Raw genomic sequence first — 12,462 nt, forward strand, 5'->3', positions numbered from 1 at the left:
TCATCCTGACAAGGACTGTGGCTGTTGCTGGAGTAGGGTTTCATCCCCCTCAACCAATAACCCAATTTCTCACACCTCCCATAAAAAGTTAACTGCACAGACTGTCTTTCTTTTTGGGCACCTTAAAGATGGCTGAAGACTAGAAATGTTTTTGAACATCTTTGGGTGCCACTAATACGATAAATATCCCAAGTATGTTTGGAGTTTACTTACCTCAAATGATTGAGGATGCTGAGAAACGCTTTACATACTTTTGGAGATGAATTAACATAATAAATAAGGTGAAAGTCTGAAGAGCAGGAGTTACAGTTACCCCAAAAAATAATATTTTGGAAGTCCAAGCGCAAGTGTTCATGAACCTTATTAAAGGATTGATAACAACTTACGTTGAATAAAATGGAGGAATAGTGAACGGGTGGATGACGAGCAAGAGCTTGAGGTTTTATTTTGTAATGTGTAGATTACGTTGTTTTACATAATGCAAAACCTCAATAAAAATCTATTGAGAATTACAAAGGTGACGCACTGAAGTGCCTTCTAACGTGGCTAAAAGGTCAAGCACGGCAATGTAAAAGTGATTGATAATGAAGTATATTTTACTATTGGAATAAAATGAATCATTAATAAAACCAGATATGCTAAATACAAAATTACCAACCTGGCTTTTCCCACTGTATTTCAAAACATGGTATGCCATTTCTTACTCGCATCTTCACAATCCTGTTGTAATAAAGATACATATTAGCTTGATTTAAAAAAAATGCATTTAATGGCTTCTAAACAGTAAAACATGCAGCATGCCATCTTTGATGGGGAGGAGGAATGTGTGCAAGTCATAAGTACAAGCTTTGCCCGAGTATATCACTTTCAAAATTTAGGAATACATTTTTAGGTCTCGTGGTGTTGCAGTGCGAAGCACTGCCGCCACGAGTCTTATAGCTGCTGTCTGTGCCACCAAGGGAGGCAGAGCTAGCTACAGACCTGTGCACGAGCCGATTCTACTATGGGCACGAGCCGATTCAGGTCTGTGAATGCGCTTCACAGTGGAACAGCTTGTGCGCTGCTAGTAACAATTATCACAGCATGAGACCCCACTTATCACAGCATGTCAACAGGCGCCCCAGGCTGCTGGAGCACTCAACTATAATTAATGTGCAGTTGAGTGCTCCAGCAGTGGGACGCCTCTCGGCATGCTGTGATAATTATCACTTTGGGGCCTCATGCTGTGATAATTAGGGCGGCATGCTCTATTTGCAACACTGAACATTTTCAAAGAAGGCGAAGCAGCGACATTCATTGGAGCCACTCACCCTCACGCCCTCACCCCCCTCACTGGCTCTCACCCCCTCACACCACCTGACCCCTCACACACCTCCTCACCCTCACACACCCTCACTCTCACACACCTTCACCCTCTCACCCTCACACACCCTCTCACCCTCACCCTCACCCTTACACCCCTCACTACCCCTCAACCACCCTCACACCCCCTCACCCTCACACCCCCTCACCCTCACTCACCTTAACACCCCCTCACCCTCACACCCCCTCACTCTCACACACCCTCACCCCCTAACCCTCACCCCCTCTCACCCTCACACACCCTCACTCACTCACACCCCCTCACCCTCAAACACCATCACCCTCAAAAACCCTCACCCCCCTCACCCTCACACACATTCACACACCCTCACATACCCTCACCAGCACAGCATAACAAAACATAGCATAGCATAACGAAACACAGCATAGCATAGCATAACAAACAAAAGCATAGGATAGCAAAAGCACATCATAACAAAACAACGCATAGGATAGCAACACAAAACATAGCATAACAAAACAAAATATAGCATAGCATAACAAAACAAAGCATAGCAAAACATATCATAATAAAACAAAACATAGCATATCATAAGATAACAGAACAAAACATAGCATAACATAACAAAACAAAGCATAGCATAACAAAACAGCAAAACACAACAAAATATAGCATAGCATAACTTAACAAAACATAGCATACATAACAAAACACAGCATTGCAAAGCATAACAAAACATAGCATAGCAAAACAAAGCATAGCATAATAAAACACAACAAAACATAGCATAGCATAACAGCACATAGCATAGGATAGCAAAACGAAACATAGCATAACATAACAAAACAAAGCATAGGATAGTAGAACAAAACATAGCATAACATAAGAAAACAAAGCATAGCATAACAAAACATAGCAAAACGCAGCAAAACATAGCATAGCATAACAAAACAAACCATAGCATAACATAACAAAGAATAGTAAAACAAAACATAGCATAGTAAAACAAAACATAGCATAGCATAACATAACACAACAAAACAGCATAACATAACAAAACATAGCATAATATAACATAAAACAAAGCATAGCATAACAAAACATAGCGTAACAAAACAGCAAAACACAACAAAGTATAGCATAGCATAACTAAACAACAAAACATAGCATACATAACAAAACAAAGCTTAGCATAACAAAACATAGTATAACAAAGCATAGCATAGCATAACAAAACATAGCATAGCAAAACAAAGCATAGCATAATAAAACACAACAAAACATAGCATAGCATAACAGCACATAGCATAGGATAGCAAAACGAAACATAGCATAGCATAACATAACAAAACAAAGCATAGGATAGCAAAACAAAACATAGCATAGCATAACTAAACATAGCATAACATAACAAAACATAGCATAATAAAACACAACAACACATAGCAGAACAAAACATAGCATAACATAACAAAGTATAGCATAACATACCTTAAAACAAAGCATAGCATAACAAAACAGCAAAACACAACAAAACATAGCATAACAACACACAACAAAACATAGCATACATAACAAAACATAGCATTGCGAAGCATAGCAAAACCTAGCATAGCATAACAAAACACAACAAAGCATAGCATAGCATAACAAAATACAACATAGCATAGCATAACAAAACACAACACAGCATAGCCTAACAAATCAACGCTTGGCATAGCATAACAAAACATAGCATAACAAAGCATAGCATAACAAAGCATAGCATAACATAACAAAACATAGCATAGCAAAACAAAGCATAGCATAATAAAACACAACAAAACAGCATAGCATAACAAAAAATAGCATAACAAAGCATAGCATATCAAAACACAACAAAACATAGCATAGCATAACAAAACACAACAAAACATAGCATAGCATAACAAAATACAACATAGCATAGCATAACAAAACACAACACAGCATAGCCTAACAAATCAACGCTTGGCATAGCATAACAAAACATAGCATAACAAAGCATAGCATAACAAAGCATAGCATAACATAACAAAACATAGCATAGCAAAACAAAGCATAGCATAATAAAACACAACAAAACAGCATAGCATAACAAAAAATAGCATAACAAAGCATAGCATATCAAAACACAACAAAACATAGCATAGCATAACAAAACACAACAAAACATAGCATAGCATAACAAAACAAAGCATAGGATAGCAAAACTAAACAGAGCATAGCATAACAAAACAAAGCATAGGATAGCAAAACAAAACATAGAATAGCATAACAAAACATTTCATAACATGACAAAACATAGCATAACAAAACACAACAATACATAACATAGCAAAACACAACAAAACATAGCATAGCTTAACAAAACACAACAAAACATAGCACAGCAAAACAAAACATATAATAGCATAGCAAAACATAGCATATCAAACACAACAAAACATAGCATAGCATAACAAAATATAGCATAGCAAAACAAAGCATAGCATAATAAAACACAACATATAGCATAGCATAACAAAACATAGCATAGCATAACAAAGCATAGCATAGCAAAACACAACAAAACATAGCATAACAAAGCATAACAAACACAACAAAACATAGCATAGCATAACAAAACATAACATAACAAAACATAGCATTGCAAAACATAGCAAAACACAACAAAACATTGCAGAGCTTAACAAAACACAACAAAGCATTGCATAGCATAACAAAACAAAGCACAGGATAGCAAAAAAATAGCATAGCATAACAAAACAAAGCATAGAATAGCAAAACAAAAGATTGCATAGCATAACAAAACATAGCATAACATAACAAAACATAGCATAACAAAACACAACAACACAGCATAACAAAACAAAGCATAGGATAGCAAAAAAATAGCACAGCATAAGAAAACAAAGCATAGAATAGCAAAACAAAACATTGCATAGCATAACAAAACATAGCATAACATAACAAAACATAGCATAGCATAACAAAACACAACAAAACATAGCATAACAAAACAAAACATATCATAGCCTAGCAAAACATAGCTTAGCATACCAAACCCAACAAAACATAGCATAGCATAACAAAACATAGCATAGCAAAACAAAGCATAACACACACACACAACCACGCACACACACAACTATCTATCTATCTATCTATCTATCTATCTATCTATCTATCTATCTATCTATCTATCTATCTATCTATCGCCCTCACTCTATCTATCTATCCTATCTATCTATCTATCTCTCACTCTATCTGTCTATCGATCTATCAGCCTCACTCTATCTGTCTATCGATTTATCGCCCTCACTCTATCTGTCTATCTATCGCCCTCACTCTATCTATGTATCGGCCTTACTCTATCTATCTAATCGCCCTCACTCTATCTATCTATCTATCTATCTATCTATCTATCTATCTATCTATCTATCTATCTATCTATCTATCTATCTATCTTTCTATCGGCCTTACTCTATCTATCAATCTATCTATTTATCACCCTCACTCTATCTTGCTATTGCCCTCACTCTATCTATCTATTGCCCTCACAATCTATCTATCGCCCTCACTCTATCTATCTATCTATCTATCTATCTATCTATCTATCTATCTATCTGTCTATCTATCTATCTATCGGTCTATCTATCACCTTTACTCTATCTATCGCCCTCACTCTATTTTGCTATCGCCCTCACGCTATCTATCTATTGCCCTCACTATCTATCTATCACCCTCACTCTATCTATCTATCTACCTATCTCCCTCACTCTATCTATCTATCTATCGCCCTCACTCTATCTATCTATCTGTCGCCCTTACTCGATCTCCCTCACTCTATCTATCTATTGCCCTTACGCTATCTATCTATCGCCCTCACTCTATCTACCTATTGGCCTCACTCTATCTATCTATCGCCCTCACTCTATCTATCTATCGCCCTCACTCTATCTGTCTATCTATCGCCCTCACTCTATCTGTCTATCTATCGCCCTCACTCTATCTATCTATCGCCCTCACTCTATCTATCTATCTATCGCCCTCACTCTATCTATCTATCTATCTATCTATCTATCTATCTATCTATCTATCTATCTATCTATCTATCTATCTATCGCCTTCACTCTATCTATCGCCCTCACTCTATCTATCTATCTATCTATCTATCTATCTATCTATCTATCTATCTATCGCCCTCACTCTATCTATCAATGTATCTATCTATCTATCGGCCTCACTCTATCTATCAATCTATCTATCGCCCTCACTCTATCTATCGCCCTCACTCTATCTATCGCCCTCACTCTATCTATCGCCCTCACTCTATCTATCGCCCTCACTCTATCTATCGCCTTCACTCTATCGCCCTTACTCTATCTATCTATCCCACTCGCTCTATCTCTATCTCCCTCACTCTATCTATCGCCCTCACTCTATCTATCGCCCTCACTCTATCTATCGCCCTCACTCTATCTATCGCCCTCACTCTATCTATCGCCCTCACTCTATCTATCTATCCCACTCACTCTATCTATTTATCCCACTCACTCTATCTATCCCACTCACTCTATCTATCCCACTCACTCTATCTATCGCATCACCACAGCATCACTAAGGGGCACAACAACATCACTATGCGCTACCACAGGATCATTGAATGCCACAGCATCACTAGTCGCCACCACATCACTCAGCGCCACCACAGCATCAATCTGTGCAACCATTCAACAACAACTGGGTCAAATATGTTTTCTCAATGTTTCAAGCTTTATTACAAATGTCATAAAAAGAGGTTAGTATTTCACTTCTGTTCTTGGATTTTCGTCACAATAAAATATACTGAACATATTCTTAACAAAAGTTAATTACAAAAGTTTAAGCTATTGCCATTATAAATTACAATAACTTTTATTTAAGTATTAATGATTAAAAAAATTAAAAGCCATTGTTATTTGTAATATCAATACATCTAAGTCACGTGAATACAACAAATATTGCATTACAAATGCTATAGGTGTCACAAGTTATAACTATTGGCATTGTAAATGACAAAGCTATTATTTTTGCTATTTTCAAAACCAACACATAAATAAAAAATGTGTCATTTACAATACCAATAGCTCAAACTTTCCTAATGCGAGACCTTATGCATTGCAAATGCTTGTTGTAAATTGAATTCAACATGGTTTAATTATTTCCAAAAACGAGCTTGTCTGACATTGAAGACAGCCCAAGAGCCAATATCCAGAGAGGAGTGTTTCCAGGATACACGTAGCAGGCAATGTGGATACTTTGCGGATTAAATCAATTGGGGAATGAGGTTGGAAAGTGACAAATACTGTTTTGGCTCCGGATGCATGCATGTTGATGCACTCTTGAAGAGGAAGACCGACAATTTTACAACATTCTGAAATACAAGAGGACTGCAAGGTGCAATTGAAACCACAGAGGTCAGCTTCTCAAGAATGGACCCTCCGCAGATGAAGAGAAGCCAGATGGATGAAAAGGCATTTGTTTCCTTCGGAGCAAAAACATATGGGCTTCTCCTGGCATCCAAACAATGCAAGGATTTCTCTGCTTCTGGAGTCTGATGCAGGAAAAACGCAAGGAGTAAAATGTTGCCATCCATATGGAATGAATGAGGAGTACCAATTTATTTATTTTTATTTATTTATTTTAGCAATTTTTAAAGCGCAAACAAATACCCATGAGGGTGTCTCGGCGCTAATTCACAGAACTCACTAGAAGGTGTCAGGGGAGTTTAGACAGAGGATTAGGAGGAAGAGAATAGCCATGTCTTGAGGCTTTTACGGAATTTTAGGAGCGTGGGAGCAGTTTTGATGTGGAGAGGTAGAGTGTTCCACAGTTTGGCCGTGGCAATGGTGAAGCGTCTATCTCCCCAGTTGGCCCTTTTAGTTCGATGGACTTTCAACAGAAAGGCTGAGGAAGACCGTAGAGTCCTATGTTGTTCAGCTGGACGGAGAGCTTCTTTTAGAAACTGTGGTCCAGTATTGTTCAGGGTCTTATAAGCTATACACATAGCTTTAAATTTAATTCGGCTCCTGATGGGGAGCCAATGGAGTTTTCTAATGTACGGGGAGACGGATGAGAATTTAGGGATGGCCAGTAGGGTTCTGGCTGCAGCATATGAACACCTTGTGTTTATAAACAGGTGTAGAAGACAATATGGAGGCTGTAACTGCTTCACTCTGCAGGAGGTAACCACATCAAAAAAAACAATGTTCTAAGTAGTAATTTGGCACGACTTGTCAAATTGCTTACAATTCAAGACTCAAAGCATAAAGTTGCAATCTTACACAGGGTGACGCCTTCAAACTAGAAAGAAATGAAGACATTTTATAATAAGGTTTTAGAATGAAAACCTTCATCAAGCGAATTCGATTAGACCCTTCCCTTTTTACCTCAATAGGCCAAGAAAGATTCCCTTTGTATGCCAGACATGGGCTGATGTGAACCAAAGTTGCAATAAGAGTCACCCTATATGTCAAGGACTACTGCCACATCTTAGCCACTTACTCTTGTATAGAATCTTTTCAGACCTCTTCCTAGCAGCTTGTAGAAACCCCAGGTAGTCATCAGAAACCCTGAAATGACAATAATCTAAGATCTCAGCAACTAGCCATCAAAGCTGAAAGATAGAGTGAAATGGAAAGCACTACTCACTTTTGCTGGAACAGCAGCCTGTGTGTCCAGATGTTGAAAAGGGCCCTCGATGGCTAGATTAATTAGGTCAGAGAACTAACAGCAGTTCGTTCATAGATGGTTGAGTGAATCACAGAGCATCCAGTGTGAACACAAAACTTCAAGATGGATCTAGGGATCCGAGGAAGCATGAAGAGGTGTACAGAAACTCGGGTTTGGGATAAGCTAGAATAATTTAACAACTGTTTTAATATATAGAAAAAATTAAAGGCACTGGCGAAGCCAGACTTTAAATATTTAAGAAAAATAACTTGTAGAAAGTTAAAGTTTGTCTGCATGACCCTCCTGTGGTCTAATTAGTACTAGGCTGCTAGTAGCTGGCACCAGTCAGTGCGTCCACTTAACAAGAAATGAAAAGTGCTAACAGAGCAGAAACAATGGCTTAGTGACTTGGTGTGAGTTATGTGACTTCGTTTTGTTTTCAACCATCCGTCCTGAACTAAGTGTCAAGATGGGGCGGAGCCAGCGTTGCCGAGTTGCAGCAGCAGGGAGCTGTGCACTTTAAAATGTGCGTGTCTGTTTGGCCGGCTGTTTTGGGCCGGTCAGCCAGACATGCGCATTTTAAAAGTTCTCCAACCCAGCTTTCTTAGATAGCTGGACTAGAGAACCTGCTCTAAGGAACGCTGGGAGAGCCCGATCTATCCAATCCTGGCGCTGCTTAAATGCTGTGAAAGTAGCACCAGGATTGGGTAGTTCAGTTTCCTGCGTAGGAGCTTGCTGTGAAGACACCAGAAGGAGGAGGACGTCACGCAGCAACTCATCAAGGTAGGGCAATAAAAAAAAAATGGTGCTCCACACCATACTCGGTACAAGCCAGCTGCCATCGTAGTTAGGTAGTCATTACATCTTTCTGGCAGCGAATTAAGTCACTCAATACATGCCTGCAGTGCATCAATGTTAGAATTCTGTGTTCAAATCGTTTAAAAGCCAACACCTAGTAGGTAAAATAGAATTTGTCTCAAACTGTCAGGATTATTTTGAAGCATGTCAATTCTCCCTTAGTTTTCTGCAATAATCCTTTTAAAACTTTTTAGACAGCAATCAAATACTTCTTATATGTATTTCTTACTATTTACTGTTTGGGATTTAGGTTTTAGAACGGAAGAAATTGTGATTTTTCACTGCTTTTCCAAATACTTGTACCAGCTTAAACTTAAATTATACAAGTCGTGCCGGGGAAAAAAAGGCCAGGTGGCAACCCTACTTGTACCAACAGGCCCGAGGGCGGCACAAGGATGTGTAGCGCCAATGGGTGAATTGAAACAACTCCCAGGAAGTCTTCGAGCTAACGTAATGTCGTTACCGTGTCGCCTGTAGCTGCCTCGGATCCACTCTGCCTGCAGCTCGCTCCGTCATGTCGTAGTACGTCATCAGCACGAACACTTTCTCGCAGGAATAGTGCTTTTGCCACTCCATTCTATTGTAAGCAAAGTTCTGTTGGGGGGAAAAAAATCAAAGTAACATACTCAAGGACAGTGATTTCTTGATGGGGAAACCAGCAAATCAGGAAAAAAATGATAAAGCATGGGTATTATTGTTCTCACATAATTAGTGTTCTGTGAAGTACAGTTTACGATTTTACTGTTATCTTTGTGAGTATAACAATCAAGTCCCCCGTCTCAGTTACTAGACGCTATAGGTAAAAATAATAACATTAAATTAGAATATTAAATATGGAATACTTACTTTTTAAATCGATAAATGCCTTTTTTTTAAAAAAAAAAACAATTTAAAATGCCAGACATACAATACCCCAAAATGTGTTTAAAATTGCATCCGAGGTGACAGCCAAGTGGTTGCAGAGCACACGAGAATATATGTGGTAAAATGAGGGAAATGCAATATATTACATCTAAAGAATCATTTGTGGTCGCTGTTTACTACATTAATTTTGTATTACCAACTCATGGGATCCTTGTTTTTTTAAAAGGTAGAGTATGTGTTCCAGGTTTTTGTGCGTACTGTTCTTAAGGTTAAGTCCTTTAATCGTTGATTCAAATTTTCATTCAACAAATGAGGTCGATCCAAGGTTTAGAAAGAGTATAACATTTTTATTGGTGCAAAATTGAACGAAGACAGCCGACACGTGTTTCGCCCTCTATCGCGAATTGCGCCAGGGCTTTCTCAAGGCTAAATTCAGTTTCTCAGGAATAATCAATTGGATTCTCAAAATACATCATGATCGATATATACAAAGGCAAATTCCTTAAAAATTTCAATTTGGAGTTAAATCTCCCGCCAGGTCTACACGTTGTCACGATGATGATGTCATGGGATCTTTGTGCCACCTTGTGGTATTAGTCGAAAGTGCATACGCTTTTAAAGACTAAAGTGATGCCCAGCTCATATAGCACATGCAAGCTGTGTGAATCATGTTTACGAGTGCGTATTAAAGTTGGTTACTGTTATGTTGTGTAATATGTTATGTACCTTTAACCTTGCACATTCCACATTCTTTAGAATGGAGTGTACTGTGTTCCACTTTCCTCTGTGTGTTCTACATTTATCCAGTTGACGCTGACTGACTACCTGTCAGCTGTGTACCTGCTTGCTTTACTTTCGTAGAGTGCTGCATCTTGGATGTTAGCACCGACAGCTGCGCTTACCCCGTAGGCCGGGAGGTGTCATGTAGGTGTCATGTAGGTCAGTGTGCATGTAAGTGATCATGCTGGGGTTGAACAAGAGCAAGAGGGGAAGGTTGTGTTGAATATAAAACTTCATGATGTAAGTAACCAAACAACGTTTTGAATGCTTGTTTAAAATGCTGATGTTTGGCTGGGAGCGCGCAGCGGCAAGATGGCTGCGTCCTGAGGAGGCTCAGCGGAATCGGCACTCTATCCACCGAGAAGGGACTGTTATCTGGTTTTGTTCCTGTCTCCCTGCAGCGGCAATAATGCCTGAAACCGCCGGGACTGCAAGGGCGTGTTTTCCGACCATCGGCATGTGACGGCAGGTTCGTTCTTGTCACATTTGTATCTCTGCCTCTTCCTTTCAATTCCGTGGCCGCCACTTTCAGCGCGCTTCAGGCAGCGCAAAAACGTTTCTCCTCAGGCTGCTGTGTTTGTTCTGCTACGCCTCTAAGAATGAGGTTAGAATGCCAATAACAGCATTGTTCATCTTTCAATTTTGGCATTGGAGACACTTTTACCCTCTATTGTTGATGCCTTATGAGCATGTATGTTTCCTCATTTCCTCTGAAGCTCATCGTGCTGCCAATTGACTCTGAGGTCACATCTTTAATGGGTAATTGACTCTGAGGTCACATTTTTATGGTGTAGTGATTCTGAAGTCACATCTTTAATGAGGAGGGCGCTTCCTTTAACTCAATAATATAATGCTTTAGCCGCTGTATGCTTTTCATGTTGCTTTCACTTCAGCATTATTGATAATTGCATTCAGCTGTCACTATGGACATTGTTATTCATATGTGTTATCTTGCTTCTCTGCTTCTCTTAATAGTATAAGCGCTTAGCAGTTTTCTTTTACATTCTCTGGCTTTTTACATTGCTATTACATTTAGGCGCTTCTCACTGATGCTTTAATCGCCAGCGGACTTGAACCTCTTTTATTCGCCAAGGGAATAGTAACTTCACTTGTATCATTCCTTTTTCCTGCGTTGGTTGGAATTTGCTCTATCGGCTTCCCTATGGACTGATTCATGCTACATTTTACCTAATCTGTTCGTGCTTAAGGATCTTTTTGGCAACTGTACTGGCAGCCTTTTTATGTTTTCTCCACACCTTGAAGTAATATAACCTGTTGCGCCAATTTTACCAGTTTTTAGCCTTTAACGACTTTAATCCTCTTTTTGTGTCTCCGAGCCTACGACACCACTCTGCATCCACTTCATTGCTCCAACATGGATATCACACAGACCAACAAATCACACAGCAGCTCTGGATCTGCTTCAAGGGTTTCAAAGACTCTACTATCAACAATAGTAAACATCTGAAGAAGGATCCCACTTCTCCAACTAAATCTCCTCTTCCCATCACGTTAGAGGATATTATGGATGAACTACGTCTCTTTCGTCCATTTATGTCAGACACTACCACCACCCTGCAAAGAATTGAAGAAAAATGGTCTGGCCTAGATATGAGACTATCTGACGTGGAACAAAAGGTAAGTGATGCTCAGGATGTCAGTGCGAAAGTTGAGTCTCTTACTAAGGAAGTCAACCAACTGAAAAAATCTACAGAGGATTTAGAAAATCGAAATTGGCGCAATAATCTACGAATTTATGGAATTCCAGAAGGTTCAGACATGATCTCCTTTTTGAAATCACAAGTTTTGCCGATTGCTGGACCTCCCTAAATCAGCTGACTTCAATATCCAAAGAGCTCACAGATTAGGGCTTCAATCTGCATCCTCGGCTGCCAGACCAA

At 39.2% G+C, this 12,462-nt stretch overlaps 1 protein-coding gene across 2 annotated transcripts in view; it reads right to left on the reverse strand.

The window, feature by feature from the left end:
• Positions 1-12,462, reverse strand: part of GEN1 (GEN1 structure-specific endonuclease) — a 246,755-nt gene that overhangs the window by 81,196 nt on the left and 153,097 nt on the right. For both annotated transcript variants that reach the window (XM_086926301.1, XM_086926299.1), the window contains exons 11-12: positions 9,381-9,511; positions 659-720 (exon numbers count right to left, since the gene is read on the reverse strand). In XM_086926301.1, coding sequence (XP_086782427.1) covers positions 659-720; positions 9,381-9,511 — 193 coding nt within the window. The remainder of the gene's footprint in view (positions 1-658; positions 721-9,380; positions 9,512-12,462) is intronic.

Source organism: Lissotriton vulgaris, chromosome 6 (assembly GCF_964263255.1).
Source record: "Lissotriton vulgaris chromosome 6, aLisVul1.2, whole genome shotgun sequence".
Taxonomy (NCBI): Eukaryota; Metazoa; Chordata; class Amphibia; order Caudata; family Salamandridae; genus Lissotriton; species Lissotriton vulgaris.